General features: G+C 43.5%; 3 protein-coding genes across 5 annotated transcripts; 1 reads left to right on the plus strand and 2 right to left on the minus strand.

Annotated features, from left to right (window-relative positions):
- Positions 1 to 18: 18 nt before the first annotated feature.
- On the minus strand, positions 19 to 959 carry LOC146260513 (uncharacterized). Its single transcript, XM_084670567.1, has 2 exons — positions 135 to 959; positions 19 to 24 (listed from the first exon to the last, which is right to left on the minus strand). The coding sequence occupies exons 1-2, from the start codon at positions 957 to 959 to the stop codon at positions 19 to 21; spliced, it is 831 nt and encodes a 276-aa protein (XP_084526693.1).
- Positions 960 to 6,481: 5,522 nt separating this feature from the next.
- nat9 (N-acetyltransferase 9) lies at positions 6,482 to 9,019 on the plus strand. Of its 2 annotated transcripts, XM_084670888.1 has the most exons (7): positions 6,482 to 6,648; positions 6,730 to 6,816; positions 7,354 to 7,463; positions 7,592 to 7,732; positions 7,821 to 7,880; positions 8,034 to 8,128; positions 8,227 to 9,019. In XM_084670888.1, the coding sequence occupies exons 2-7, from the start codon at positions 6,740 to 6,742 to the stop codon at positions 8,395 to 8,397; spliced, it is 654 nt and encodes a 217-aa protein (XP_084527014.1). In that variant the 5' UTR covers positions 6,482 to 6,648; positions 6,730 to 6,739; the 3' UTR covers positions 8,398 to 9,019. The 2 variants fall into 2 exon arrangements, with proteins under 2 accessions (XP_084527014.1, XP_084527015.1); XM_084670889.1 differs by lacking the exon at positions 6,482 to 6,648 and having other exon boundaries at positions 6,655 to 6,816.
- A 104-nt stretch (positions 9,020 to 9,123) lies between these two features.
- On the minus strand, positions 9,124 to 11,992 carry lrrc59 (leucine rich repeat containing 59). 2 transcript variants are annotated; one of them, XM_084670887.1, is made up of 8 exons: positions 11,740 to 11,992; positions 11,386 to 11,503; positions 11,236 to 11,295; positions 10,996 to 11,154; positions 10,788 to 10,892; positions 10,594 to 10,666; positions 10,186 to 10,377; positions 9,124 to 10,090 (listed from the first exon to the last, which is right to left on the minus strand). In XM_084670887.1, exons 2-8 carry the CDS (start codon positions 11,482 to 11,484, stop codon positions 9,810 to 9,812), a joined length of 969 nt encoding a protein of 322 aa, XP_084527013.1. In that variant the 5' UTR covers positions 11,485 to 11,503; positions 11,740 to 11,992; the 3' UTR covers positions 9,124 to 9,809. The 2 variants fall into 2 exon arrangements, with proteins under 2 accessions (XP_084527013.1, XP_084527012.1); XM_084670886.1 differs by having other exon boundaries at positions 11,386 to 11,991.
- Positions 11,993 to 24,616: the final 12,624 nt, after the last annotated feature.

Raw genomic sequence — 24,616 nt, forward strand, 5'->3', positions numbered from 1 at the left:
CTGAGCGATGACGTGAATTCAGACCTTTGATATTGGGAGGGGGAGGAGGCAGACAGACAGTTTGTTGATAACCATGGCAAGTCCATATGATGCCAAGAGACTCTGTCTCTCTTCTGCAGTTTGTCAAAGGGTACATGAGTCTTGCAGTTCTGTGCTTCAACTATGGTTCCTGGAAGTCCACCTTGGGGATGTGTGTCGCTGGGACTGGTGAACAGGCTGGGGGTTCTCTCTCCGTTGTCCCTCTCTTCCTCACTGCACTCCGCATCCAGCAGACTTCCTCCAAATGTGCCTGTCCCCTCCACATTTGTCCCAGAGGAGCCAGAGGTAGATGTGGGTGAGATGGCTGTGTGTTTCTGTTGTGGTAGTAGCAGTGGGGAAGGGACATATGTGCGTGTATGTGAGGGGGATGCCACTGGGGTCTGAAGGGGTGAAATGAATGGGGGAGGAGTAGGAAAGGCAGAGGCCTGTCTAGAGAAGGGAGATCCAGGAGAATACAGGGCTTGCTCAGTATGACTACAGGGGTTTGAAGTCCCTTCCTTCCATATAACTGTGTCTGGTGTGCTGCTTCCACTACACCCACTCCCACTACACACGTTACAATTCTCACATTTTGCGTTTCCTTGTTGGGATAAGTTTGTGGGTTGGAATGTGTGTGTCTGTTGTAGTTTATGTTTGTTGTGAGGTGTCTGAATGAACGCTTGCTGCAGGGCTTGTATGTTTGGGGCTATAGCTTGACTTGTGTGGGTGTGATGGCTGGCGCTCCGTCTTAGATCCAGTCTTGCCAAGGCAGGATCTCGCAAGAAAGGCATCCCTCTTGTCATGACTATGTCCATGGAGCTCTTGGACAGAGAGAAAATGGGCCCATGCTCCTCCTCCTCTTCATCCAGCTGAGCTTCATGCGAGGATCTAACATGGCCACTGCCAAAGGCAAGATGCTCAGAGAGTGGACGCCTTGCCATGGCAACAAGAATATTTTCTGTAAAAAGGAGAGAAAGATTTCCAAATAATCAATCTTTTAACCTGACAAAAAAATTTTTTTTAAATTTCCCCCAGTCCTATCATCTATCATTCTCTTTCTCTAAGAAACACAAACATGTATGTAAAAAAAGTGAGACAGAGATTAGCCTAATCTTCTCTCATGCACACATGCATGATCAAATACAGTAATACATTTTTCATAGAATTACTATTCTGAAGATTAGTCTACACATCCAAATTGCGGAGCCTAGCACAACATTTTCTTTTGTTTATGTCAACGTCGGCATAGAAACTAACTGAACGCAACTTATAAGCATTTTCTTTTGGCTGTCTCTATTAATAATAAAATAACTAAATATTCTTGCTTTTGTATGTTGTAATTTCTTGGAAAGTTTTACATCCACAAATGTAATTATAAGCTACAAATTGTCAGCCTCTTTGCTCAGTTTTATTAAACAAATTGAAACTTTATTTGAATACATAATTAACATCTGTTAACAAGAAAACAAATCAAGACATCAATACATCTTTTTTACATTTAACATTTTATTTTAATATTTCTCATGCATCCTATATATTTATTTTTATGTTTTTTCTTTTATTATTACTAGCCATCCATCCATCATCTTCCGCTTTTCCGAGGGTGGGTGGTGGTGGCAACACTTTCCAGATCCTCCCAGGAGATCCCTAGGTGTTCCCAGGTCAGAAGAGATATATAATCACTCCAACGAGGTCTGGGAATACACCGGGTTCTCCTCCCAGTTGGACGTGCCTGGAAAACCTCCATAGGAAGGCTTCCAGGAGGTATCCTAGTGACATGGTCGAACAACTGGCTCCTCTCGATGCGCAGGAGCAGACTGTTATTATAATTGGTGGCCAAGCAGCGAAGTTCCGAAACCACCTATTGTTTTTCTTCCTTTTCTTATTATTAAGACATTTCTTGCTTGCATTGGAGTCTATGGCAGCCCTTTGAACCGTAAGGTTAAAAAGTTGTGAAATTTGGCACACTCGTTAAGGACAGCCACCTCATTATTTTCACCAAGTTTCAGCACTCTAGCGCCACCAACGGGTCAAAGTTGTGTGTGTGTTTACACAAGTAACTTTGGAACTGTATGGCCAAATTTTCAAAATTAGATACCGTTGGATTCCCTGGATCAAGAGGGTTATATAGATTTTCTGCCATTTTGAATTGTAAGGGAAAACGTTTTTTCGCTACTCCTCCTACAACCGTTGTCCAATCTTCCCCAGAATTGGCACAGTTCATCGTCAGAGCAATCCTCACTCCAATTATCAAAGGGATTTTAATTTTCTAAACCATTTGTCCTGTACATCTAATAAAAATCTGCAGCAAAGCCTCCAAACAGGAAGTTGGGTTGTTTCTCAGCAAATCTATGATGTATTCGCACCAAAACTTGCTGCATGTACTCGGAACCCTGTTCTGAGGATGTCTAAACTTTGGGTCATTTGACCTGCTTGGCCACCTCATTGCTGCTTGCAGCTATATTTATAATAATTATAATAATTATATAATTTATATTGTTTACATCTTGAATAAGACAGCTTGTTCTTTAACATTAGGCCTATATGTGATATTAATAAATATTTTTTTAAGGTGATAGGTCTATTGTTTCATCGCCAAATTTGGGCTGACAGTTTCAAGCAATCCCACTGATTGGACCAGATCTTCGCATATTACATCAATAGTTCCACAGATTCTTCTCCTAAGTGTATGCTTTGAATTGTTTTGTTATGGGCTCTTGGAAAACAATAATACTACACATTTTCTAAATACAAAATTAACATTCTAAATTAAGAGTATTGAAGTTGTCCTTTTATCGCAATAAATTGGATAGGCTGTATGTGAGTCATTTAATTACGCTAAATGTCAGCCGTTGACGGTGATGATAAGTCATCCATAAGGATTTTCAAAATAAAGGTCAAACGATTACTGTACTAGTAAACCAAGTGTAAACTTTGGTTCCAGGTCCTAAATCCCACATATTTTTCTTCACTTTTGAAAATTGTGTTTTGAAGATACAAATATTTATCTCATGCTTACATGCAGTTTTACACTTCCAAATCTTTTTTACCCTAACTTACCTTATAATAAAACTAGATGCGGTAGTCGGTGTCAAAGAAACAGCTCAAGGGGCAGAAGAGGAGACAGGTGACTCAAAGAAGTGTAATGGTCAATTGATTGATTGAGTCCAGTACTGATTGTGTGTGTGGCTTTGCTGCCCTGCAGATGGCTTTTCAGCTTAACATGGAGAGCTCATTCAGACACTCACGAACATGCATACACACAGACACACTCTTAATCACGCACACCCAGATACCTGCTCACTTTCTTTCATCGAGGGGCAGTTCTATGGGCGTATGTGAAGCCCTCTGTGACATTGCTTGTGAAAACAGCTATCCAATTACACATACCCAGTACAAACATCTGACTCAAACTAACCAACACCAACATAGACACCCTTATCCAAGCCACATACTTTCAAAGAAAGTATACTTGTGTATAAAGTATATACACAAAAACGCACTTCAAACACCTTCGAATCACCTACAGACAAACACACACTTATGTACTTCTTACCTTTGAACAACTGTTGAGTTGTTTCCTCTTTATTCCCCAGTTGAGTTTGGACAACTGTATTCCATCTGAGAGTGTTTGATCTACTCTTCTGTACCTCACACACCTCACAGTATGCCCTCTCCTTCTCTACCTCCCCTCCTCTCTCGCACAAACGTTTTTTGTATTCCCTCCCGTCTTTTGCAACAATTCATTTAATTAACATTTTAAAATGTTCTCCATTCTATTCCCTTTTGGTTAGTATCTTTCTCTGCCTCTTTGTCTTAAGCGCTTATCTTACATAGTGCCAAAGTAGCTGTGTGGGTCATTGACTGTGTGTGTGTGTGTGTGTGTGTGTGTGCGTGTGTGTGCGTTTGTGTGTGATAGCAGTACGTTAGCATTAACTCCAAGGATTAAGATCCTTTCATCTCATTAGCCGTGGTTCGAGCTGACCAATCTCTACAAGGGGATTGTGTGTATGTGCTTGTGTGTATGTCTGTGTCTGTGTGTGTGTGTGAGTGTGTAGGTGGTAAAGGTTACCCAGGCTGTAGTTCCTCTGGCCATAGAGAGGATCAGCCCCCAATCTCTGTAATCGTTAAGACTCAACATATAGGGCATTAAGATCAGGTGTGCATGGTCGAAAGATAGATTAGAAACATAATGCTGAGATGAGAATAGAGGGACAGATGACATGATAAACATCCTTAAGGATAATTAATTAACAATTTGGAATCTGTGAAGAATATCAATTAACATTTTCTGAAAATGTTTCTGAAAAGTGGTGGATGCAACAAAACAGATGCAACAGAATATTATAGATATATTAGAGGCCCAAAGAGTGCATACAATTGTATGCTTTGTTCACCAATAGATAAAAGATTCAAGATAGTTGATCTATCTTACCAATAAAATGGTTCCTTGTTAAATGCAATATACATAAATAAATATTGTATCAACAAGAATTTAAAAAACTCTTGCTGTGGCAACACGTTTGTGCTCTACCAGTATTAGAGTCTTGTCAAATACAAACCGTTCCTTGGCATTAACCACCGTAATATATTTGAGAACTGTGCACTTCTAGTCCAATGATTTAACCAGCACTTTTGGCAATAGATTAAATACAACACCTTAACACTGAGCCTATTTCTCCTGTCCATCAGTAGTCAGAGGGACTATGCAGACACAACTGAATCTGAAGGTTCCTCTGCAGCTGGTCTAGACTGTGGCTCCACCTGTGCCCTGCACACTCCTCCATCATCAACACTTACTGTCATGTTTAACATATTAAAGAGTTTTAAAGAGATAAGGAGCTGCATATAAATATGTCTGTAGGTCAAGATTCCAGTGGAATTAAGTCAACCACTTGCCAAAAGAATATCAGATGTTTAGGTAGTAGTTTGTAGGCTAAAGGTTTCATTTTCTGTTTTCTTGGTTCAGTTAGAAAGGGAACGCAAGGATGGATTCCTGTAAAAGCTTTATATTATGTAAGTTGTAAAGGTTTATATGGGACTGACTTATCCAAGCACCAGGTTCTATTTGCATCATATAGTAGCCAAATATCCTATAAATGACTAAAGCAATAAACCTCGAGAGGGTGTGGTATATCATCAAACAACCCATGGGTTGTGCTGCAGTCATAGGCAGGCACAGCCAATTTGTATAATATGCAGAAACAATGGTAATTGTTCTGGTACTCTGCAGTGCACCAGCCAACATTGCACAATTATTTCCCTCTTTCTTGGAAGATATGAGTAAATACTCATTGTTATGATTTAAATTCCAAAAACATTTGTTATTCCTTTTTACAAGACAAGGAACAACTCCCAAGAAAACTAGCTCACATCTGAACTGTAACACAATACTTGTTTTTGTGGGTTTTTTTTTTACCAACCCTAAGACAAACAAATACATCTTGCACACTGTACAGGAGCTGGCTTTGTCAGTCAGATCTTCCCTGTCTTGGGATGGCATAACTACTGTACGATTAAAATCCTCATTGTTGTTGACATTTGGCAATGCAATATGTTATTAGGGTCTACATTTTGTTTGGATTTCTTTTATGAAATTCGTTTGGTCTTTTATAGTATAATTTCTTTAGTTGCTTCTGCTTGTTCTGCACTACATTTCATTTTATTTCCTGATGATAAAGTCCCATTCAACCATTAGTGGTCTTTTCTTGATTATACATTCGCTGTTTCAATAAACAAAGTCTCCCACTTTTAGAATGGTTTAATCAATATTGTTGATATTATCATTTGTGTTATCTTTTCATGTAATACAAGGTTCCATTGCTTTACAAAGTCAAGTCAAGTCATTTTTATTTATAGAGTACATTTAAAAACAGCCAATGCCGACCAAAGTGCTGTACAAAATCATAAAATATGGCAAAACAACAATAAATAAGAACAACAAACAACACAATTACAGTAGGTACGAGTGACCCTAAACTGACTTGAAAGCCAAAGAATAAAAATATGTTTTAAGACGAGACCGAGATGTCTCGGTGATGGGGAATGACCTGACAAAAATGTGCAGTTTATTCCACAGAGTAGGGGCTACAGCTGAAAAGCCACGATCACCAATTTGTTTTCATCCGAGTCTGTGAAATGGCAAAAAAGAACTGGTTTGATTATCTAAGGGGCCTGAAAGTGAGATAATGTCCCTCTTACAATAATCAATTCAAGACGATAGAAGTGCATGAATAACAATTTCCAAGTCTTTGAAAGAGAGGAAATGTTTAAGTTTTGCAATAGTCCTTAAATGAAAGAAACTACCTTTGACAACAGAATTTGTTTGTAAAATGTTTGTGTTGAATCAAAGATAACACCCAAAGACCCAGTAGACAGATAGGCTACATACAGACATATAGGCTGTCTGATAACCAAAGAATTGTTTTATTTAATTGAAACATTTACTGTTTCATAGCACCACATCAAAATACATCACGGTCATTACCATTCTACACAGGTCTCACTAATATCGATTCCAGACCAGTAGATGGCGGGTTAGCTCGCTTAGCTGGCTATAACGACCAACATCACTGGACCAAACCAACGAACCTAGCAAACAAGGAAGTGAGTCAAACAGTACTTGTAAAGGTAAGTAAATGGTGAAGTAAATCTTAGAGCGCAATGTTGGGATGCTAATAAACAGTTACTTCGCTACCCGTTGTATGACAGGTGGCATACCATGAGAATAAACGAAGATACGTTACTGGAGGGGAAGAATGTTGTGTTGGTGCCTTACAACGCAGATCATGTACCCAGGTATTTTATATTCAAGGTTTTGTCTAGATTTCACTATAGACCACGTCCCTATGTCTGTGCTGCTTCATAAGGGACCTGTAACAACGTCCTCTGTCTACAGTGCACGCGCACTACATCTCCGCACACATTTCAGACCCTATAGGCTACCTGTCCACGCTCAGCTAATTGTTGTAAGCTGTGTCTCATTTATGTTTCTGTGGTTGCTAGGTGTATTTTGTATGTCCCCGTGGTTGCTAGGTATCATCTGTATGTCCCTGTGGTTGCTAGGTATCATCTGTATGTCCATGTGGTTGCTAGGTATCATCTGTATGTCCCCGTGGTTGCTAGGTATCATCTGTATGTCCCTGTGGTTGCTAGGTATCATCTGTATGTCCCTGTGGTTGCTAGGTATCATCTGTATGTCCCTGTGGTTGCTAGGTATCATCTGTATGTCCCTGTGGTTGCTAGGTATCATCTGTATGTCCCTGTGGTTGCTAGGTATCATCTGTATGTCCCTGTGGTTGCTAGGTATCATCTGTATGTCCCTGTGGTTGCTAGGTACCACCAGTGGATGGAGTCCTCTGAGCTGCAGCAGTTGACTGCTTCAGAACCTCTGACTCTGGAACAGGAGTATGACATGCAGAGCAGCTGGCGGGAGGACGATGATAGTAAGCACGCATACACACACACACACACAGCCCAAAGAATCGAACCGGTGATCAGCCTTTATTATTTGGCCTTTTTGTCTTCAGTAGATATGTCTCTCTCTACATCCCTCCTTTCATTCCTCTCCCAGAGTGCACGTTTATCATCCTGGACAAGCAACGCTGGGCTGACCCAGCGATGCAGGAAGAGCAGTGTATGGTGGGCGACGTCAACATCTTCCTGACAGATCCCAGCGACCCCTCTCTTGCCGAGCTCGAGATAATGATCGCAGGTAAACAGCAACAAAATTACAATTGGTTCTTCACCGACTGACCTGAATAATAAGAGCTGATAATGATAGTCTTCTGATGTTGTTCCAGAGCCATGCTACAGGGGAAAGGGCCTGGGGAAAGAGGTTACATGGATGATGATCTGCTATGGTACTGTGTTTCACAGTCAATCATAGACTCCCCCTCTCCTCCTGGATTAGAAGATGTGCTTTAAATAGAGGATCATGTTTATGCTAAAGCAATGTTACAATGTGTTGAAGGTTTTCCCCCAACTTCTGTTGTGACAATGGTGTTGTCCTCTAGGGGTGACTAAACTGGGAATCCAGAAGTTTGAGGCAAAAATCGGACTGGACAACAAAGTCAGCATCGCTATGTTCAAAAAGTTCCACTTCCATGAGGTATGGCAGTCAAAGTATGATCATGTTTAAACGGAAGGAGGGACGTCAGTGACATGGTAGCAATGTGTAGTCATCCTGCTCCAACTCTTGTCCTCCAGTTGTCCGTGAGTGAGGTGTTCAAGGAGGTGACCCTGGGGCTGACCGTGGACAAGGCCATGCGGACCAAGCTCATGGGCGACATGGCCTTCATGAAGGAACAGGAGTACAGGAAGGCCCGCGAGAGCCGGCTGGAAGGGACCTTACCAAACACATCACATGCCTCCCTGTGAACACTGCCCGACAACTTCCTGTTTTCAAACTGGTGACTACGGTCAAAGTGTTCCCAGGCATACAGCTGCATCAGGCTACCATTGACCTGAACTGGAAACTCTTGTTTTTACTAATTGTATGCCCAGGAACTGTACATACACAGGTATGTAGGGTCCACCTCCTTCTGTAGTCCTACATGTTTGTTGTGATGCTGCTCTGGTCAAAGTCAGGAAGGAAGAACATGAGTAGATGTCCTAGACCCAAATATACATTTAGACCAAATTATACTCTTCATACAGGTCTCTGGCTGAGCCAGAGAATGACATAGAATTTTGGGACTCATTTCAGAGGCGAGCCTACTTTTAAGAAATGTACATGTGCCAAGTGTAAGTGGAGTACTTTTCAGTACTTAAGTATTAGTTAACTGTGTCTGTAAATGGTCACAAAGACAGAGAATGGGAAGGTCCATCTAGGGATGTATTCTCTACAGATCTATACTCGATTGGGTACATGATTTTCTGAGGTTCATGGACATCTCATTAATGTTTTCCATAAATATATTGGAAACTGTAAACGATTGGGCTTGGGTAATAAATGTTTACTATATAATGCGCATATTAAATTCAAGTCTTTTTTTTATTACTTTGGATTTTTGTATTTCTTTATTTGTTTTATTGATCGGTTTTAGGCTTCAATACCAACACACCTCGTTAAGATTATTTAGTAATAGAAAACAACTGCAATGGTTGGCCAGCACACAAACGTTTATTGATGTTGACATATCTTAAGTATAGCTGAAACATGATTGAATATCAGCAAGGAAAAATGCTGCTATAGCCATGGACTTGGTCAAGTATTACAGCCATTGCAAAACTTGGAGGCATCAATAGACTTTATAGAGTAGATAGTTAGATGTTATCATTAAATATGTGACAACTCAACATTCACACAGTTTTGGAAAAACTTAGAATGCCTAACACACCAATGTCCTGTATCTTGTCCTTCTGGCTCTGGGCACTTCAATGCACAACAGACAAGGCCACTTGTTTGGCTGGGCTTCTCCGACTCCAAGCTGCTCTGCAAAGGGCACTACATAGCCACGTAAGGCTGTAGGTACATGCGTAATACAGAGGTGGCTATTAAGACTATGCCATGATTTAAAAACGAGGACCTTGCACTGAAGAACCAGGACAAAGACAATTCCATAGGAATTTAAGATGATCATCCAACTTATCACCCCCCCTCATCCCAACCCACACATCACAGTCCAGCGAGTTAAAGAATGCAAGGCCCCCCACTGTTATCAAATCCCATACCCCAATGTCCTGTAAAGTTCAAAAGTGAGCTTTGGACTAAATCCATGTTTGAGCATAGTAAAGGCCAGTGGGAGCCCTGGGCTGGTAAAGAGGGGGACATGGAGGCAGAGAGACCATTAGTTTTCAGACGGAGCCTGGCGTTCCAGTAGTTCCTGACCCAGAGTGGACAGCTTGTGCACCAGCTGTCTGACCACATTCTCCTGCTCCCGTGCCCACGACAGGCTGTCACCCACGGCAACATTGATTGGCACACAAACAGGTTCCTTCTGTAGCTCTGTCAGATGACAAGCCCCTATGGCTCCAGCCAATCCCAGCAGCATCAGGAGGAAGATCTTGAACAGCAGGCCAATGAGAGAGCGTTTGGCTTTTGGGAACGAGTCCACCACTGCTTGTTTGTCTTGAGATGTAAATGAAATAAATAACACATGAATGAATGATGAGGTGACAGCAAGTTTACATGGTTTGACCAACAGTGCAATGCAGCTGTCCTACCAGCAGCCTGTCCGTTTCTCTTCTTCTTCTCCTCCTTGTTCTTCTTCTGTTGTTCCTGAGCAGCCATGGAAGCCATCTGAGCGTTGTACTCTTTCCTCCTCCTCTCCTTCTCTTCTGCTTTCTCTCTTTTACGAGCCTCTCTCTCTTTTGCCTCTCTCGCTCTCTGCTGGGCTTCCTTCTTTTTCTCTAGTTCTAGTTTTGATAGTGGAGAGAAAGGAAATAAAGCAGGATTAGCAGATGGACTATCATCAATCCCTCATCTGGAAAAACGTATTTTTTGTTATCTGACTACACTGGTGGGTAAATGTCTTAGCTTGGAAACCAACCTCTAATATTATAGGTTTGCTGGTTTGATTTCATGAGCCAACAACCAACCATCTCTGGGATACATACACTTGCAGTACCCACCTTTCTCCTTCAACAGGCGCCGCTCTCTCTCCTTATCCACCAGCTCCTGAAGGGATCTCATGTGCTGGAGAACCTTGGAAAAAAATACAGCCTTTTCACTATAAACCAGTAACACTGTTTTCAACAAAGCTACTCCAGCTCTCTCATCTCACTGTCTTTGCGGCATTCTGTCCATGACATCTCTGTCTTCTTACCTTAGAAGCACACTGCTTGCATTGTTTCTCGTCCAAACAGTCACCTGCAGCCATTGCTAGCTGTGGTTCTAGAGGGTTATCCTTGAGATCCAACCACTTCAAATTCTACAGACCCACATACAAGCCACAAGGAACATTTGTTTGTTATAAATCCAGTAATAATTCCAGTTTGTACAGTGTGTGTGTGTGTGTATGTGTGTGTGCATACCCTGAGCTCTGAGAAGCTAACAGGTAGGATGTTCAGCTTGTTGTCGTACAGGTCCAGATGTTGCAAGTTGCTTAGGCGACCCAGGTCCTCTGGTAGACTGCTCAGCTGGTTCTTGCTCAGGTCTATCTTGACCAGGTAAGTCAGGTTGCAGATCTCTGGCTGCACACAGTCAAAACCATAGATTCCATTAATAATTATTTGAGGAAAGACAATGTGTGTTAGGATGCAAGTGTTACTCACAGGTAATGAGGTGATGTTGTTGCAGGACAGGTCCAAAACTGTTGCTTTGGGGAATGCGGCCTGTGGTGGCACATTTAAGAAAATGTTACATACAGGTCTGATGCTAAACTAATTGTGAATGTAGTCTTTCTACATGTAAAAAGCACTTACCAGTTCTTTGACCGGTACTTCTGTTAAGTTACAGAGGCTTAGGTCCATTTCGTTACCATTGATTTTGTCTTTCAGATTTATCACCTTGCTTTTACTCATTGTGGCCTTGGCTTGAGAGCTGTATAAGAAACAACTTTTTACAAAAAACTGTAAGCTGATGGACACGGTTGGTTTGTTTGCATAATGGCTAATTTATCGTAAACGTAGGCCTGGTGTTTCCGTTTTTATGCCAGTTAATAATTAAACCGTTTCTGTCTACCTGACTATGTAGCTAATCTGGCTAAAAGGTAACAGTTCCCACGATGACAGGCACAGTGACAAAGTGGGATGGTTTTCAAGAAGGTCCACACTCACCTGGTTTAAGTTGACAGTTTAAAACCAGCAAAAGGAAAGGCGAGACAGACCTCTTTGTAAATATAAATGTAAGAGCTCTGGTAGATCTTGAATTTTCCAGTCTGTAGTTACAATGAAAGTCCACGTCAGTCATTTAACTCGTGTGCTTCAGTTCTTAGCATCGAGTCAACAACAATGCCACATCGACATTGTTGCATACATTGCCCTCTACAGCATTGGAGGACGGTTTCTCTGTTCCGCTCCTGCTGCACACAGCCGTCATCGCCAGAAGTCGACATAGTTCCCAAAGCCCCCTCGCGAGATGGCTCTGGCTGCAGCCTGCAGCCTCCCGTCTCATGCCCTCCCGTCTCATCCCCAAACTGTCCAACGGTAAATTCAGAGGGTCAAAAATACTAAATCGCGAATTATTTTACGGATGGAGTTAAAGGTTCGTGAGCACGTTTGTTGCAATAAATTGAAAACTTTTTATCAATAGGCCTATTATTTGCGGATACCTGGATGTTATTGTTCTGTCCATTATGTTAAGGTATATTTGATTAAACCTGCGATGTCCTTCATTTAAAACTGCATCAGCGTTTTATGTTGACATTTGTTAGCGAATATTAGCTAACGTTACCTAGAGCGATTTATGGTTGCAGACTTTGATGGTTTCTTTTTGTGATTTTCCGTAAGGTACACATCAGTGTCTTAAAAAAAAAAAGAACACACGGCAGGTGACAAAATGCACGGTGTGCTGTTATGTTAGCCCTAACCCCTCGACCTCTGCTACGACTCCTGGCCTTAAACTAATCCTAACCACAACCGTTGTTGTGACGCCTAAACTCAACCGGGCCTCCCAGGCTGCAGCCGTAGAATGGATTTTAGTTTGTAGCTAAAACGTACTCCAAAGTAGGAAGGAGAAATAGCGGACCAGACAAGCTTTTATTTTGAAATGTATAGGCATGAGACGGGAGGGCATGAGACAGGAGGGCATGAGGCAGGAGGCTGCAGGCTGCAGCCATACACTCTTGGGCGCACGAGGGGCGAGGGGCAAGAGTGTGTAAGATCCATTCTACGGCTGCAGAATTGTCTTCCAAATTAAATAAGGTTGCTCAACGTAATTTTGGCAATTCGTAGCATTTCATTAGGACATGTTAGTCTGTAACATGAAGGCAAAACTGATTCAACCATTAAAACCATATATGATATATCCTCTGAAAGCTTATACCCTCAGGATGTTATCTATTGAGACAAGAGACACTTCCTTCTCTCCATATTAGTATGCTGCCCATGCATAATAAATTCGGTATTGGTAAATGGAGTATATGGCTGATACTTTTTTGGGCCATTTAGGGAAACTGATTCAACCACCTCACCCATGTATTTTTTCTGAAAGCTTACATCCTAAGGATGTGATCTGTGGAAAATACTACATGTTTGAACACACATTTGACCATTTCATAACTGTGCAGTCAAGGCTTCTAAACCTATACCAATTGTTAATTTGATACGCTGATAACATTATTTACATATCAGAAATCTTCATATGAACAATCTACTTTGAGCTTATGTCAATTATCAATATGAAAGAATGCTCAATGCATCTCCATGTCTCCTGATATAGCCTAGGTGGTTGAGATTGAGAGTGAGTCAGAGGCAGGGGCAGCATGCAGGGGCAGTGGAGACAGCTCTGTTGCTGAGGTGAGTGCTGAAAGGTGACAGGTAGTTGAAGATGTCCCATTGCTTATTGGGAAGTTTAGTTTTCAAAATATTTAAATGTCCAGCACCTCAGTATATGTATAACATCTATGGTAGTAATAGTTTAATAATAAACCGTAATTCTTCCGCTACTACAAAGTATAGTTCCTACATAAATCGTTGCCACGCAACAGCCAGATGGACACCTTTGCCGTCTTTTTCAATTTGAAATATTCGATGCGCAGTAATATGGAATGTTAATAGCGTGTGGCAAAGTTATTTTGAAGTAATTTATTGATTTTGTTCAAGATGTGAAGACAGAAACATTATTAGCCCTTATCAAGTGCATGGCTTTCTTCAGTGTTTTGAATTTTATCCTACAATTTTCAATTGCTCCCACGTTCTTTTTTGGGCTATTATTCTCAATCTCCTGTTGAGAATATTGGCCATAGGCTAGCCTGTCAGAATGGTTGCAGACAGCTCATCAATTTACGCAAATTATCAGTAGGCCTAAATGCATATATATATATAAATATATATATATTTGTTAAGTAGATTTGGTAGGTCTACAATATACGCATTTTAACGGTCGTAATGGTTTGACAAGTTGTCTCCCTTGCCATGATAATTGCGGCAACATTGCCCTTTTTGGGGACAACTCAAAAAAACTCCAAAAATCAATTTACGCTGCTGAAACAACACCTTTACGCTTTGCTTTTTGCGACATAACTCCTCTTTTCGACGATCGCCTGATCTGGGCTGCAGAGTCTAAGCTTATTGAGGTCTAGCTTGAATTAGCGTTGCCTGTTAGTGGAACGGAACGTTAGTGGAACGGCTTCAGGCTTAAGTCTAAGTTGACGTGTACCCAAGTGAGACTTATTCGTGTTAGCGCGACTTGCGTTAGCGGCGTTGATGGAACACCCCCCTGGCTGGAGTTTTTCATTTACAGGCCATTCCATTTCAGGCCTAGGGCCTAGCTCAGGTCAAACTACAAACATCATAAAACACTCAAGGCTCTAATAGGTATCAAGGCCTATGGCTCAATATAATTAGTTTCCAAAATGTGGGGAGGAAGAATATCAGACAAGGAGATCAGGGGCCTATTCCATAAAGGCCGCTCAAAAAAGCTAGACTTAAAGTCCTAAACCAGACTTGAATAAGTTTAATTAGTCAAGAGGGGCTTAAGCGGTTCCATAAAGGCCAATTTCAGCTCACGCAGTCCTACTAATTCAAGTCAGATTTACGTAGTCAAGCTAAAGCGCGTGCGCCCTATTTTTTAACAGCCCGAGAGGTAAAACATGGATCATACAATCCACCACGGCAAAAGCAATGCACACTGCCACATGACTTCTTCCATAAAGAACGTCCCCTTTAAATCGTGTACAATGACAGCTCCCTCATCCACCGCTTCAATCAATGTAAAATGACACGCCATGATTGACGTCGTGAACGTAGACCTTCGTTGATTAAAAAATACCCTCTAAACTAATCTAAATTGACTTTTTTTGACATTGTTTAAAATAAATAGCCTAATATTAATTAAAACATTATCCAGTAGCCTAGTGCTAACTTTTTAAACTGGGGTTTTGTGTCGGGGAAAAGGGGGGCGGATTTAGGTTTGTTTTGCAATTGTAGGCTACTGTTAACAATTATATTGCTATGATAATTATACTCGGATAATTTAGATTGAGATGTAGGCCTATGCCTGATGCCTAAACATTTTAAATCACAAACTAACATACATACATTTAACGGCTATGGTGCGTAGCCTATCAAAGCATTATTCATCATTGTTTAACGCATTAGGCTAAATGTTGTAGCCTATGTAGGCTATTTACGTTGATTTTCTATCAATGTTGAACTGATGAGAATAAGAAAATGAGAATATACGTGGTAAATCATCGTCTTCCCGTTGGGTCAGTGTTACAGGGACGTCTGGTTAAGCACCAGCAACCGCCTAAGTTGCCATAGTAACCGAGTTCGAACTACGTTGAGCTAGCTTTATGGAACCAAATGAACAAGAAATGAGACCGACTAACTGACATAAGTCTGGCTTATTCGGTAAACTCGCTTTATGGAACAGGCCTCAGTGCACATTCTGACTTGTACACTAACATCAATTCAGGAGATCAAGTTATGGCAGACAGGGTTTTTTTGATTGTTGAACAACTGGCAAAATGTGGTGCCACACTGGTCATGCCTTCATTCCTCAAGGGGAGAAAGCAGCTAAAATGTAGCTAGGCCAAACACTAGATAGTGTATAAAATAGCAAAATACAAATATTTCATTATTTACAGTAATTTGTACAGTACACACACAGTAAACACAGTATTTACAGTAAACACAGTATTTACAGTAATTTAAATTGTGTTATTTATAGATATCTGTATATTTAGGAGGTTCACTTATTCAAGCTTAGCATAGATGTAATTTATGTTCTGTGTACTTATGTTAGGCATATGTAAATGCCAAGTGCTTGCGTTGTCTTAAGAATGTGCATCAGACAATACAAGACTTGAACTTGAACTATATGAAAACAATATATATATGCTATATACAGACGTGTACCTACTATATTAAACAATCAGTATTTAACTGATAAGAAATCTTAATGTTTGCTTTATCCAACATTTACTTTTCTACTGTTAACTCTGCTTGCTCATCGATCCACAAATCCTCAAAACTGCTCATCATTACAATGATAAAGTTTCCATAGCCAATAAGATAAATAGGTACTTAATTAACCCCGAAGGAAAATTATTGTGTCCAGACATATAGCTAGAAAACTCACGCAGTCCAGAAAATCTTTAATCGTTAAGTTGGATATTGTAGCTACAGCAGTAGCTACTGTAGCGATCTCAGTCACTACGAGTTTGATACACCGTTACAATATTACCGTTATTCGCTAACAATATCAACAGCAACGACATCGGGAACATCTCGTTTTTCCGTTATCGTCATCGTCGGCATCTGCCGCTTGTCCGGGGATCGGGTCGCGGGGGCAACGACCTAAGCAGGGAGGCCCAGGCTTCCCTCTCCCCGGCCACTTCCACCACCTCTTCCTGGGGGACCCCGAGGCGTTCCCAGGCCAGCCGAGTGACATAGTCCCTCCAGCGTGTCCTGGGTCTTCCCCGGGGCCTCTTCGCAGTGGGACGTGCCCGGAACACCTCACCAGGGAGGCGTCCAGGAGGCATCCTAATCAGATGCCCGAGCCACCTCAGCTGGCTCCTCTCGACGCAGAGGAGCAGCGGTTCTACTCTGAGCCTCTCCCAGATGACCGAGCTTCTCACCCTATCTCTAAGGGAGAGCCCGGACACCCTGCGGAGAAAGCTCATTTCGGCCGCTTGTATTCGCAATCTCATCTTTCGGTCACTACCCATAGTTCGTGACCATAGGTGAGGGTAGGAATGTAGATCGACTGGTAAATAGAGAGCTTCACCTTTAGACTCAGCTCCTTCTTCACCACGACGGACCGATGCAGAGCCCGCATCACTGCGGACGCCGCACCGATCCGCCTGTCGACCTCGCGCTCCATTCTTCCCTCACTCGTGAACAAGACCCCGAGATACTTGAACTCCTACACTTGGTTCAGGATCTCCTCCCCGACCCGGAGATGGCACTCCACCCTGTTCTGGTCGATAACCATGGCCTCAGATTTGGAGGTGCTGATTCGCATCCCAGCCGCTTCACATTCGGTTGCGAGCCGCTCCAGTGACAGCTGAAGGTCACGGCCCGATGAAGCCAACAGGACCACATCATCTGCAAAAAGCAGCGACCCGATCCTGAGGTCACCAAACCGGACCCCCTCAACACCCTGGCTGCGCCTAGAAATCCTGTCCATATAGGTAATGAACAGAATCGGTGACATAGGGCAGCCCTGGCGGAGTCCAACTCTCACCGGAAACAAGTTCGACTTACTACCGGCAATGCGGACCAAACTCTGGCACTGGTCGTACAGGGACCGGACAGCCCCGATCAGGGAATCCGGTACCCCGTACTCTCGGAGCACCCCCCACATGAGCCCCCGAGGGACACGGTCGAACGCCTTTTCCAAATCCACAAAACATGTGTAGACTGGTTGGGCGAACTCCCATGTACCCTCCAGGACCCCGCGGAGGGTATAGAGCTGGTCCACTGTTCCACGGCCCGGACGAAAACCACATTGCTCCTCCTGAATCCAAGGTTCGACAATCCGGCGGACCCTCCTCTCCAGGACCCCTGAATAGACTTTCCCAGGGAGGCTGAGGAGTGTGATCCCCCTAAAGTTGGAGCACACCCTCCGGTCCCCCTTTTTAAGAGGGGAACCACCACCCCGGTCTGCCAGTCCAGAGGCACTGTCCCCGATGTCCACGCGATGTTGCAGAGTCGTGTCAACCAAGACAGCACTACAACATCCAGAGCCTTGAGGAACTCCAGGCGGACCTCGTCCACACCAGGGGCCCTGCCACCGCGGAGCTTTTCAACCACCTCGGCGACCTCGGCCCCAGAGATAGAAGGGCCCCCCCCGATGTCCCCAGACTCTGCCTCCACGTCGGAAAGCGTGTTGGTGGAATTAAGGAGGTCTTCGAAGTATTCCTTCCACCGATCCAGGACGTCCCCCGTCGAAGTCAGCAGCGCACCGTCCCCACCGTATACAGTGTTGACAGAGCACTGCTTCCCCCTCCTGAGTCGCCAGATGGTGGTCCAGAACCTTTTTGAAGCCGTTTGGAAGTCATTCTCCATGGCCTCGCCGAACTCCTCCCATGCCCGGGTTTTTGCCTCCGCGACCGCCAAAGCCGCATTCCGCTTGGCCTGCCGGTACACATCAGCTGCCTCAGGAGTCCTACCAGCCAATAAAGCCCGATAGGCCTCCTTCTTCAGCTTGACGGCATCCCTCACCTCCGGAGTCCACCACCGGGTCCGAGGGTTACCGCCGCGACATGCACCGACCGCCTTGCGGCCGCAGCTCCGGTCAGCCGCTTCAACAATGGAGGCCCGGAACATGGCCTATTCGGACTCAATGTCCCCGGCCCCCCCGAGACATGATCGAAGCTCTCCCGGAGGTGGGAGTTGAAGCTCCTTCTGACAGAGGGTTCCGCCAGCCATTCCCAGCAGACCCTCACATTACGTTTGGGCCTGCCAGGCCTGACCGGCGTCCTCCCCCACCATCGGAGCCAACTCACCACCAGGTGGTGATCAGTTGACAGCTCCGCCCCTCTCCTCACCCAAGTGTCCAAGACATGCGGCCTCAAGTCCGACGACACGACTACAAAGTCGATCATCGAACTGAGACCTCGGGTGTCCTGGTGCCAGGTGCACATATGGACACCCTTATGCTTGAACATGGGTTCGTTATGGACAAGCCGTGTTTAGCACAGAAGTCCAACAACAGAACACCACTCGGGTTCAGATCGGGGGGGCCGTTCCTCCCAATCACGCCCCTCCAGGTCTCACTGTCATTGCCCACATGAGCATTGAAATCCCCCAGGAGGACGAGGGAATCCCCTGGAGGAGCGCTTGTTGTGGAAAAAACACCATACTGTTGTAATTATGAAGATGGTTAATGATTAAGGATTCAATGAAACTTGTGATCACCTTTGTAGTACATGCTATATTATTGGAAACCAGATGCAATGCTGTTGACTGATTATTGTTATCCCTAAACAATGGTAGGAGACATGGAGCCCAAAATATAAGGTTTAAATAATTAAAGGATGAGTGGGGGAGAGGAGCATGTGTATGCTTTCATAAAGGACCAGGATGCATAGCTGTAACTTATGAGACATATTTGTGGCCTTACGCCCAGAAGCCTAACACAGCTGGCTGTTCAAGGTCAGAAAGAGCCTAATTGGAAGAAGTGTCTATGTAGGGAAGTACCTGTTTTGAATCCCCTGAGACAAGGGATCCGCTTTGTAAGATTACCTAATGTCTACGAAACCAACAAAATATCGTACCATATTAACATACAATGGGGAGAAGACTATATAAGTTAAATTGTCCAGAGAAAACTTCAGTCTGATCCCGGGATCACGCTCACGTTCTATTGGCAATCTTTGTTACCTGAGAACCAATAAAAAACTTTGCATCAACCCTGCTGAGTTCAAATGCTGTTTTTACATCTTGAGAATTGACTGAAGACGTACAGAACTTTTGTTTCATCAATTGGCGAGCCAGCCAGGAGAAGTTTGAGAGATCCACCACGGGCCTGTGGGAAGAGAGCACCTCGGAACACGCCTTGGCCAAACAAATGTATAAGGTAAGCAGAGTTTTTATATACATCTGCTTAAATTCAGTGTGTTTCCGAGGTGTGAGCCCACCCTGCAGGCCAGGTAAACTGGTGCAATCTCTTCTTCAAAAGAACCTATTTCTTTTATTTAAAGTAATAAAACTATCAGAGCACTGAAACCCAGGTTTGATGCAAACATATTTTATGTTTGTATGTATTTTGTATGTCTTGTACTGCTATTGGTGTGGAAAGAATGAATGATTTATATGTGTGCTTTCATTTAGATTAGAAGGTATTTGAATGTGTGAGGCATATGTGATATAGTTGGTTTCCTGAGACAGTTCATCAAAGGAATACATCTGATATCGGATGTGTCGTGTATTTGAATGTGTGAGGCATATGTGATATAGTTGGTTTCCTGAGACAGTTCATCAAAGGAAGACATTTGATATCGGGTGTGTCGTATATTTAAATGTGTGAAATTATATGTGGTATGAATGGTCTCCTGAGAAAGTGTATCAAAGGCAGACAAAGGGCAGGAGTGAGTTGTACAAGTTTACATACACTTGGTGCCCTCACAGAGCAAGTGTAGCTCTGTTATGAGCCGGCAGACTGTCTTAGGGTAGGGAGTCAAAGTACTTTGTCAATTAGATAACAACTGCGCGCATCGCTGGAATAGCGATCAACATCATTGGCCAGAACTTAATGCTTGTGAATATGCTTTTCTATCAGAATGAGTAGATATTGGACATATAAAGGACTGTAATTTACTGTAAATAGAGAAAAACACACACAGCGAAGTCTGCACATGCACCAGGAACATTAACATTAAATGTGGTAGAGTAAGGAAAGACAAGAGGCTACAAATTGTCTGCTGGGCTGGGCGATAGCCAGATCTGCGTATTGCGTATTGTATGAAATAAACAACCTGAAGACAAAATTACAAAACTGCAGTGACAAGATGTCCACAACCTGGCTAACACCTGAAGTCAGACCAAACGAGAACCCCCACAGCGCATGGCAACAGCTCAGCGGCAGAGGGACCGTGCACTTAAGTCATGAAGTACAAGAGCAGCACTGGGTGAGAGATGGAGGAAGACTTGGGAGAAGATCCAGCCTAACCGACAACCTAGATGTGAGGAGAACAGAGGATCCAGATGACCTGATCCAGCATTGCCCACTGGTGGTTAAAGGACCAAATGCACAACTGCCAAGAGTGGTGACCGGAAATCAAGTGGACAGCGTAGGGTTCGTAGGTCACCGCAACCAATTATGGGCAGAGCTAAGGAAACACTACCCAGAGAAGATGGATCCCTCCAAGCTAGATGGCGAATTGCTGAAAGATGACCAATGTCCATCTAAGGTTCTGCGTGCTTTTCAACGCAAGTGGAGCAATGGAGGCATTGCTTCAAGATGTACAAAAGTGTCTAGACGGTATGGTAGGCCTGATGAGAATGGACTGGCCAAAACACATTCCAACAGTCCATCACGTCAGTAACTGCGGAGAAGAAAATCAGGAAGTGGAGGCCCAGGTTCCCGAGAACCCAACACCCCAGGCCCCAGTGACGTTCCAGCCACAGCCCCAACCTCCTGCTCCACCAGGACCAGTGATGTTCCAGCCACAGCCCCAACCTCCTGTTCCACCAGGACCAGTGATGTTCCAGCCACAGCCCCAAACTCCTGCTCCACCAGGACCAGTGCAGGCAGCACCAGTCAACCCCCCAGATACCACACTGCCTACGATCCAAGTGCATGGCGGCCCCTCAGATGACAACTATCGTTCCTGGAAGGGAAGAGGTGGACCTATGCAATGTGGAGGGAGACCCTGTGGGGGAGGAGGACGAGGCCAACCCCCACAGCAAGATGGACACACAGTCCAACCCCAATCTGACGAACAATCAGCCACAAAATGCATGGAGGTGCTGGGGATGTGGACAACAAGGACATTACAAACGAGGCTGTCCAACAAACCCGCCTGTGGGGCCAGCGGCAGGCTGGCAATAGAGGTGCCCAGAGAAGCCTGAGGGGGAAACAATGTTGCCAGTTATCTCATTACAACCACGTGAAGAACCCACCCTATCAGTTATAGTGAAAGGACCAGAATATGCCTTCATGGTGGACACAGGAGCGACATACTCATGCATTGGAAAACATGCCTTCAATCTCCCCCTCTCAAGTTCATCCATCCGAACTGTAGGCTTTTCTGGGAAAACACAAGTGATTCCACTTACGGAGCCACTCACAACGAAAATTGAAGGAAAAATTATTGTAGCGCCTCTACTTTACTTAGCGCATACTCCCATCAATCTATTAAGAAAATACATTCTTTGCATATTAAAAGCCAATATCGTGTGCACCCAAAGCGGCCTGCGAGTGGAGTTCCAAGAAGATCCCTCAGCAAACCAGATGATGCCACTGACGGTTGAAAAAAGGAACTACAACATGTCTTAAGTCCACTAATGAATGTAAATACTCAAAAATCCCCAGAGCCAGACACCACCACTAGCGTACTGGCTACAATTGTGGCCCCACAAGAATCTTCATTGATCCAGTCATGGGAAGAATGGGAGCCATGGATCCAAGCACTTGTAGGGAAATCAAGACCACAACAAATGCCGCTCCACTGCACTCTTCTATATGACAAACATCAAAGTCACACGGACTATTTAATTTAATTTATTCATTTATTTTGCAGGGACATTAGCGCACTAATCAACAGCAAAACTAAAGAGGCTAATGTTCATCTGCTGTCCCCTGCCAGATGTTTGAAGGCAGCCTAAAATTATGCCGCCTGTTGGATAGAGTTGATAATTATTTATTTTTTTAAGTACTCTATCAACAACCAGGATATCTTTGTAGGCCCCGAAGGAGCTGCTACAACTTTAACACTCCCACCAGAATAATAAAAAAATTAAAAAATTAAAAAAAGAATGTTATATTAAATACAGGACTCTGCCCCTGCGTTACATTAATGACAATCTCGCGAATTAGTACCAATACTAAGAGTAGCTTTACAGGAATTAGAATGGAGGCCTACAAATAATACACATATCCCCTGACACACGTTATAGAATTTCAGTAAAGTTAGGGACAGCTGAGACAGTGGTAGTGAATATAAAAACATAAACAAAACTATTTAAATGTAAAACTATAATGTAATGTCAGCTTTGAGAGCATTTGTTAGAACAGAAACCCCCCACGTTATGATTAAAACATAAGACAGATGTAGGTTATATAAAGGCAGCAGAACCCATACATGTAAAAGTAAAGCAAGGAGCAAGATTACCCTACCAGAGACAACACCCTCTCCGACACCACGCTATAGACAGGATTAGATCCACTATTAAGGATCTAGTGAATGCAGGAGCCCTAGAAACAAAAAGCTCCTGTAAAACACCCATCTTTCCAATAAGAAACCACTCTCTAATTATCGATTGGTACATGATCTGCGAGCTATTAACTCCATTGGAGACGTTCCAAAGGTGATTGTTCCTGATAACCACACCATACTATCCAACATTCCGCCAGGCACCAAATGGCATACAGTTGTTGACCTGTGCTTTTTTCTGTTTCCGTACATTCAGACTCACAACACCTGTTTGCTTTCACTTTTGAAGGTAAACAAATTACTTACACCCAATTATCCCAGGGATTCCTGGACAGTCTAGCTGTGTTTCATCAATGTTGGCCCAGGACTTGCAGAATCTGCAGGTTACCAGGCTCCGAAACATCAGACGATAGGGTAAATGCTTACCTTGTTGGGAATGACGGGATACAGCAGACCATGGATTTGTGATTATGCCCTCAAATCAGCACCTTTGCGAGCCCTTACTAGGGCCGCAGGGCTGGCAAGTAATGCTGCTACATTGCAGTGGACCAAAGAGGTGGAGGGAGCTTTTTAGCTCTCAAAAGTGACATGCAATCTACCCCTCACCCTTGGCAATCCCGTTTACTCAAAACCATTTGATCTATATGTTGCAGAACGATCTGGATATGCTACTGCTGTATTGTTGAAAGACACGCCCATGGGGAAACAACCATTAGCCTATTACAGTACACAACTAGATAATGTAGAGGCAGGACTGCCACCCTGCTGTCAGAGACTGGCAGCCACTGTTCTTTGGTTTCAAACAAGCATCATAATAGACAATGGGACACCCAGTAATTTTCTACACATCCCATCCCATATGCCTTATTCACGACCCCACATTTAGTTTTGGAACAGGCCAGAAGAACTGATTACGAGGTCATACTGTCAGCTCCAGAACTAACCATTCAAAGGTGTGGCACAGTGAACCCATACCTGTGTTCATGTCACTGATGTCTTTGCTATTAGGGATGCGCATGGTGGTCACCATTGCGCCAGGGGGTGATTATAGATCACTTTCAAGTCGTACGAGGGTCATCATATTTAGCAGCCACAGTTGATATTGTTACGCGAATGCAAAGTATGTGAACATTATAATATCAGGAAAGCATTTTCCGCTCCCATTTCACACAGTCCAACAGCAGACGAACCATTTAGACATCTAATGATAGACTATGTAGACAAGATGCAACGTATAAGAAGACTGAGATACATCCTGGTAGTGATCTGTCGGTTCAGTAGATGGGTAGAGGCAGTGCCAATTGTAGATCCAGATTCCTGACCAGTAGCAACATTTTCTGTGTAGAGAGGTCTTTCCAAGATTTGGGATCCCGGATAGCATAAGCTCAGACAATGGACTACATTTTGTGTCCAAAACATTTAAATTGGCATTAAAACTGTTAACAATCAAACAAGGTTTGGCAGTGTTTATCATCCCCAGTCACAAGGGACAGTTGGGAGAGCCAACTGTACCTTGAAAACCAAGGTAGCAAAGATCATGGCTGATGGTAAGTTAAACTGGGTAGGTCTACAGACCTTACCGCCGGCACTAATGATAATGCGCCCGAGTACTAACCGCCTGAAAACCAACCGCCTGAATACTAACCGCCTGAGTACTAACCACCTGA

The sequence above is a fragment of the Hypomesus nipponensis genome, chromosome 13 (assembly GCF_054491055.1).
Source record: "Hypomesus nipponensis isolate SF chromosome 13, ASM5449105v1, whole genome shotgun sequence".
Taxonomy (NCBI): Eukaryota; Metazoa; Chordata; class Actinopteri; order Osmeriformes; family Osmeridae; genus Hypomesus; species Hypomesus nipponensis.

Coding starts and splice junctions, on each gene's coding strand:
- LOC146260513 (XM_084670567.1), bottom strand. CDS start 959: ATGGCAAGGCGTCCACTCTCTGAGCATCTTGCCTTTGGCAGTGGCCAT.
- nat9 (XM_084670888.1), top strand. CDS start 6,740: ATGAGAATAAACGAAGATACGTTACTGGAGGGGAAGAATGTTGTGTTG. Junction 6,817..7,353: donor AACGCAGATCATGTACCCAG/GTATTTTATATT, acceptor TGTGGTTGCTAG/GTACCACCAGTGGATGGAGT. Junction 7,464..7,591: donor CTGGCGGGAGGACGATGATA/GTAAGCACGCAT, acceptor TTCCTCTCCCAG/AGTGCACGTTTATCATCCTG.
- lrrc59 (XM_084670887.1), bottom strand. CDS start 11,484: ATGAGTAAAAGCAAGGTGATAAATCTGAAAGACAAAATCAATGGTAAC. Junction 11,155..11,235: donor ACAACATCACCTCATTACCT/GTGAGTAACACT, acceptor GACTGTGTGCAG/CCAGAGATCTGCAACCTGAC. Junction 10,378..10,593: donor GCGCCTGTTGAAGGAGAAAG/GTGGGTACTGCA, acceptor TATCAAAACTAG/AACTAGAGAAAAAGAAGGAA.